This window comes from Cnephaeus nilssonii (genome assembly GCF_951640355.1).
Source record: "Cnephaeus nilssonii genome assembly, chromosome: 1".
In the NCBI taxonomy this organism is placed as follows: Eukaryota; Metazoa; Chordata; class Mammalia; order Chiroptera; family Vespertilionidae; genus Cnephaeus; species Cnephaeus nilssonii.
In genome coordinates this window covers 2280580-2287782 of record NC_137072.1, presented here as the reverse complement: position 1 = coordinate 2287782, position 7203 = coordinate 2280580, and the positions used below count along the sequence as shown (strand labels likewise).

The 7203-nt window shown below is 46.2% G+C and overlaps 1 protein-coding gene across 2 annotated transcripts in view; it reads right to left on the bottom strand.

The window, feature by feature from the left end:
• Window positions 1-278: 278 nt before the first annotated feature.
• Window positions 279-7203, bottom strand: part of PARP6 (poly(ADP-ribose) polymerase family member 6) — a 46370-nt gene continuing 39445 nt past the window's right edge. Inside the window, exons 20-23 of one of the 2 annotated variants that reach the window (XM_079788950.1) lie at window positions 2100-2179; window positions 1656-1719; window positions 1173-1257; window positions 279-615 (exon numbers count right to left, since the gene is read on the bottom strand). In XM_079788950.1, the coding sequence (XP_079645076.1) occupies window positions 513-615; window positions 1173-1257; window positions 1656-1719; window positions 2100-2179 (332 nt within the window). In that variant the 3' untranslated portion in view covers window positions 279-512. Of the gene's footprint in view, window positions 616-1172; window positions 1258-1655; window positions 1720-2099; window positions 2180-7203 lie in introns of those variants that run through there. The other variant, XR_013814428.1, reaches the window with a different exon arrangement.

Genomic DNA, 7203 nt, shown 5'->3' with positions numbered 1-7203 from the left:
TTTATTAGGTAAGATTATCTGTCTTAGTTTGTGTAATCTGCATAACTGTTCATTTCCCTTCTTTATCTAATTAATTCATTAAAATGTTGACAGATCTGTAGTACTCTACACTAGATGAACTCAGCTTTGACTCCACCTAATTTAAATAATCCCAACCCTCATGATATTCCACTCTTCCCGCCCCCTCCCCCGCAACCCTTGGGGGCTTGGGGCCGGTGCTGGGCCAAGGCCAGTCAGACCACAGTGATCATATCCAGTCCACAGCACCTTCCATTTTATTGTTTTATTTACAAACAGGGTGAAATCAACTGGGAATATCAGGGATAGGGGGTCAGTCTGAGCCATCCAAATGTGGAGTGGTTCCTGGGTCAATCTCCACTATGAAGGCCGCCTCTTCTATCCTTTTTCTGCCCCTTGGTTCCTCAGGGCAGCATCACTAGCTGTTCCTGAGCCCTTTAATAAGGGCAGATGAATCCTGGGGGGAACAGGGGTGGTACGAGGGCTGGGCCCCCTCAGTTTGTATAAACCTGAGTTCCGATCACACGCATGATTTCCTTCTGTATCTTGGGGTCCTGAGTATTAATGTTGGCATCGCCCACCTGACCATCCTCATATCTGCCAAAGATAGGGCAAGTGTGAGCATAAGAGAGAGAACAATACTAGAAATAATGTCAACCAGGGGAACTGTATTTGGAGGTGGACCATCCTATAAATAAAAACACTTTCTTGGTTCTCCTTAGGGTGGAAGAGATTCAACTTACCTGGTTTCCTCTAAACAGACCCTGATATATAGGCATCCCCAACCTCCAAGGGGAAAATCCCAGTGCCAGCTGCACTCAGGTAGCCAGGGGCAAGTCTAAGATAACAGTAGTCACACGCCAGCACCCCCCCTCACTCCTCAGAGTAATCCCCTAGGTACCCTCCCAGACTTACACAAAGGCACCCCCCCTCACTCCTCAGAGTAATCCCCTAGGTACCCTCCCAGACTTACACAAAGGCACCCCCCCCCTCACTCCTCAGAGTAATCCCCTAGGTACCCTCCCAGACTTACACAAAGGCACCCCCCCCTCACTCCTCAGAGTAATCCCCTAGGTACCCTCCCAGACTTACACAAAGGCACCCCCCCCCCCTCACTCCTCAGAGTAATCCCCTAGGTACCCTCCCAGACTTACACAAAGAAGAACCGTGTGCAGACATGGTCGGACACAGGGCACACCCAGATGTTCCCATGCTTCTGGAGGTCTTTAGATGTAATGACTGAGAAGAGGGGCCAGAAGTTATATATACATATAATGCTTAGGTCAGAGTCCAGGCAGGGAAGGGAAGATATGATGCTTCAACATCACCCTTGGCTGGATCATGTGCCATTAGTTGCACCAAAAAGAAAGGTTGGGCCCAGCGGTGTGACTCAGTGGTTGAGTATTGATCTATGAACCAGGAGGTCATGGTTCGATTCCCAGTCAGGGCACATGCCCAGGTTGTGGCCTCAATCCCCAATGTGGGACATGCAGGAGGCAGCCAATCAATGATTCTCTCTCATCATTTATGTTTCTATCTCTCTCCCTCTCCCTTCCTCTCTGAAATCAATAAAAATATAAAGTGTATATATACTAGGTTGGGGACCTAGAAAAACAGGGACTGGTTGAGCTACTTACCTTCACAAAGTGCTATACAGTTTAGATTCCGACTCTGTAGGAACCTTGACTGAATGGACCGGGTCTGGAAGAGAAAGAGAGCAGGGCCAGGTAGACTGTTATAGAGGCTGGTTTGCTGATGATGGGTGGGATCAGGGATATCCTGGGCTTCCAGCCACCACCACCACCCCACCCCCCGAAAAAAAAAAAAAACACCAATCTGGATGAGTCCACAGCTTCCATCTTTACAATTACATGTCACTGCATTTTTTCATAAACTCAGTCTTTGTTTTCATAGTTATGACTAAAGCCACTTATGACTGGAAGCATGTTCATCTTAGAATGTACCTGATTCCTTCAAATGATCTTCAAACTACCCACCACCCCCACCATTGTTTTCCCATCCATCTCTGTAACCGAAACTTATCCCAGGAGAAGTGTACTGACTCACTGGAGTATTAATACCTGGGGGATAGTATTCATCCTGTTATATCTCTGGACCAGCTCATCCTTGGAGGGCATCCTGTGTTGTCCTTTTCCCATTCCTGTCATAGAACAACAAAACCAGTTCATTCACCCATTCCTTAATCAAACATTTACTCAAGTGCCTACTGTCAGGCACTGAGCTAGACACTTGGCAATACAGCACTGAATAAAACAAATAGGACATCTTTCCTCACAAAATTTAGTCTGGTGGAGAGTACAGGCAAAGAACAGGTAATTACAAAACAATATGCCAAGTGTTGCGATGGGGACAATAGAGAGCACTGTGTAAGTCAGAGGCAGAGAAGGAACCTAGCCTAGAGGTCTGAAGAAGGCTTCCTGGTGATAGCTAGGATGAGGAATTTATAAGAAGAGGGGGCAATGTTCTGGGCAGAGGTAATAGGATATAGAAGGTCTGGAGAGAAAAAATCAGTATGCCTTAGTTTGTATGGAGTATAGTCAATGGCAGAGGAGTGGCAAGAGATGATGTCTAAGAGGTAATCTAGGATCAGTTCAAGCAGGCCTTGTAGCCATGTTAAGGCAACTAGAGTTCATCCTGAGAACATCAGGGAATCACTGGAGGGTTCTATGATAGGGAAGGAACACATGAAATGAGAGGAATGAGATGCCCAAGACAGTGGTGACATCAGCACTTCAGATCAAATGTCAGGCTGAGTGAAATGAGTAAAGAGGAAGCAAGCAGAGCAAGTCAGATCTGCTTTAGTCTCAAAGTTACATAAAATACTGTGACCAGAGTCTTTCAAGAGAAAAGGGAGAAAGCATAGCAGTTAAGGGATAACTAATTTTCCAGATAATCACAATGGCAAAAAGCTTGAAGAATCATGCTTCCTTCAGAAGTCCCACACTTTAGGAAGTGGTGCCAATTCCGTCGTTTCCACGCTATCTAAATCCATAAATCCTTCCCCACCCTTACCTACCAATGAATAGTCCTGTTTATAACCACTTACAGACTCATTTTGGATTTTTCTCAGATACAAAACAGTGCTTGTGTGCTCCTGCTCCCAACTCTTCTTGCCTGTGATTAGGACTTCAATCTCTATGCTCAGCTTTAGCATAAGGCAGCCTTATCACAGACTCATGTGCGTGTGTGCGTGTGTGTGTGTGTGTGTGTGTGTGTGTATGAGACTGAGAGGAAGATGGAGAATGATGCTATCATTACAGGCCACAAGCAGGGGCCTTATCAACCATTCCACCCTGGAACTTTCTATTATTACTAACTCCACTCTGCTTCAATGTTTGGTCTTGTGATAGCCATGGTGCTGCTGTGGGAATGATAACCACTGGACTAACATTCTTTACTGATCAGGCTGCAAGTTCATCATGCACTCACACTAAAGTCCTATGATAGAATTGTGGTCTGAATATTCAATTCAGGGCCAGGCAGCTTTAAGACTTCAACTGCTAATTTTTCCTCCTACAGACACTCACCACCCATTTCCACCTTCTCCATTGGCCTGAACTAGGTCTAGCTCTGCATCTAAACATGACTTCTTAGCCTGGGTGTTTCAGTGCAAGATTCTGAGTGTAATTCTCATTTAGGTTATACCCCAGAGCAGTGGTCTGCAAACCGCGGCTCGTGAGCCACATGCGGCTCTTTGGCCCCTTGAGTGTGGCTCTTCCACAAAATACCCGTGCGGGCGCGCACGTACAGTGCGATTGAAACTTCGTGGCCCATGCGCAGAAGTCGGTTTTCGGCTCTCAAAAGAAATTTCCATTGTTGTACTGTTGATATTCGGCTCTGTTGACTAATGAGTTTGCCGACCACTTCCCCAGAGGATAGGAGAGAACAATCTGATTTCTATGGCTGTTCTTAGAGATGGTCCTTAGAATATAAATCCTGTCCCATCCCAATCCTGTTGCACACTGTCCTGTCCATACTGCCCCAGTGATCTTCAGTCAGTTTCCCAAGACCAGACCTTAAGAACATGATGGCTAGAATACTCCCTGGATGTTCTGTGTCTGGCGTATATACTTATTCCAAGTCTCTAAACAGGACTAAATAGATGGAGTTTACCTCATTTTAATGTGCATATTCTGGCCAAGTCATTGGGGGCTCTGCTAGTCAAAGGGATGCTCTCTATACTGCTCCCAGAAGGCACCCAATGCTGCTAGCTAAGGATCCTACCCCGAGAAAGAACAAAGAAAAGCAAAATAAGGAAACATGCAATAAGATAAAGTTGACCAAATTCTAGAGTTAACTACATTAAGTTGGACCCTTGCATACATTCCACCCACTGTTACATAGGCTCAAATATCTATGGGGCCCTCATGGAGTCAGTCATTCGAGCAAAGCCTACCCTGTCAGTCTAATATAATGGTTAGAACACTGTCCCAAAAGTTAGGATATCTGGATTCCTGTCTTAGCTCTGCTACTCAGCTGTGTGACTACAAAGTCACTTAATATTTCTGAGTTTCAGCATTCTAAATAATAATAGGGATTGGACAAGATGACCTACAACTCTAATACTAAAATCCTATGGTATTTTGTATATATAGTCAATTGACCTTTTTGAGAAGGATGGTATCATATGATGTTTTTAAGTAATCAGTAAAGTGATGAAGAAAGAGAGGAAGTCGGTAAAGACCTGGCTCCATCTGATAACTAATGGCATTCAGGCACTTAGTGGTAAACAAAGGCCAGCGACAGAGGGAGAGAATAGGGAGAAAATAGATGGGAAGAAAGAATCTTGTGGGCACTGAGAACCAGGAGAATTTCACTATTTGGAAAATAATAAGAGCTTAATTAGAGGCAAGCTCAGGCTGTGATAAAGATAAAAATTAAGGAACCTAGACAAAGAAGCCAAAAAGAATCCCCTAACCCCACCCTACTTTAGACACCAGGCACACAGAATGAGATCCATGTACACATTTAACAAATACTTATTGGGCACTTACCCTGTGCGGATTAATCCTAATATTTGGTCATGACACACTGTCATATATTTAACTAGAGGCCCGGGGGAGGACGAGGTCCCTCAGCCCGGCCTGCGCTCCCTCGCAGTCTGGGACCCCTTGGGAAATGTCCGCCTGCCAGGGAGCAGCCTGAGCCGGCAGTCGGACATCCCCCAAGGGGTTCTTAGCGCTGCTGCAGAGGCAGGAGAGGCTCCCGCCACCGCCGCTGTGCTCACCAGCCATGAGCCCGGCTTGGGGCTGAGTGGCGCTGCCCCTGTGGGAGCACACTGACCACCAGGAGGCAGCTCCTGCATTGAGCATCTGCCCCCTGGTGGTCAGTGTGTGTCATAGCAGCCAGTTGTTCCACCATTCGATCAACTTGCATATTAACCTTTTGTTATATAGGATAGGACAATGAATATCTTCAGATCCAACCTAAAAACTAAATCTAACAACTAAAAATTACCAATGACTTACATCTATGTGCTGCTATCCTAACCCAACTACCTGCATCCCCTTTGGGAGGTAACCACCATCCTGAAATTTCTTTAGTTTTATCACACACAGAAACATACACACACATGCCTAATGTTTAATTTTATTTGCTTTTGAACACAAAATAAAAGGTAGCATAGTCTTTTGGGCTTGCCTTTTTCCCCTCAACTTATTACTAAGATTTTTCCATGATGTTGAATGCCACTGTTCATTCATTCTCATTGCTGAAGAGTCAATCATGAGAATGTATTAAAATGTATGCATTCTCCTGATTTGGGTTGTTTCCAAGATTTGCTGTTGCAAACAGTATTGCTTTGAACATTTTGTACACATCTTTGGGTGCACATACATAGGAATGAAAATGCCGGGTCAATGTGATAAAATTTCTCAGCTTTAAATTATCACCCAATTTAACAACAAAGGGTCATACTAATTTATATCCTCACTAGAGGCCTGGTGCATGACATTCGTGCACGGGGGGGGGGGGGTTCCCCCTCAGACTGGCCTGCGCCCTTCTGCAGTCCAGGAGCCCTTGGGGGATATCTGATGGCTTAGGCCCGCTCCCCGCAGGGAGCCTGAGCCAGAGCCTAAGCAGCAGTTGGATATCCTTAGTGCTGCCGGAGGCAGGCTGCTGTGTTCGCCAGCCGCCAGCCCAGCTTGTGGCTGAGCAGTGCTCCCCCTGTGGGAGCACACTGACCACCAGGGGGCAGCTCCTGCGTGGAGCGTCTGCCCCCTGGTGTTCCGTGCGCATCATAGCAACCTGTCCTTCCACCGTTTGGTCATTTGCATATTACCCTTTTATTATATAGGATAAGCAATAAAAGAAATCATGATGACCTAGAACTCTGGTACAATCAGAGGTATTATCAGATTTCTTAATTTTTGCTAATCCATTTGGGTGCTAAAATGTAAGTCATTTGGTCTTGATTGTACTTACTTGATTAATAGTGGCTGAGCAGCTTTTCACATTTTTTGGTCGTTTCTTCAGTGACATACCTGTTCGTGCCATCTTATTTTTTAAATCATTTTCATTTTCAATTACAGTTGACATACATCTTTAGTTTCAGGTGTATTCCCCAGTGACCAGACATTACATAACTTTACTAGTGATCACCCCAATAAATGCTAAACCCATACAGCACCACACCTAGTTATTAGAATATTACTGACTATACTAGAGGCCAGGTGCATGAAAATTCATGCACTGGGGGTGGGGGGGGGTGTCCCTCAGCCCAGCCTGACCCCTCACAGTCCAGGAGCCCTCAGGGGATGTCCTACTGATGGCTTAGGCCCGATCCTTGTGCTGGCCTCCCTCTGCGGGAGGCGACCAGACCAATCAGGGGAAGGTGCCACCCCCATCACCCCACTGCTGCTGCCACTCCCAGCCGCCGTGGCTGCCAGTCCTCCTCGGCCCTGGCAGCCACTGCGGCTTTGTCTGGAAGGACATCCAGTCTATCTGGTCTAATTAGCATGTTACCCTTTTATTAGTATAGACTAGAGGCCCAGTTCACAAAATTCGTGCATGGGGGTGGGGGGTGGGGGTTGTCCCTCAGCCCAGCCTACACCCTCTCCAATCTGGGACCCCTTGAGGGATGTCTGACTGCCCATTTAGGCCCGATCCTGGTAGGATTGGGCCTAAACATTCAGTTGGATATCCATCTCACAATCCAGGACTGCT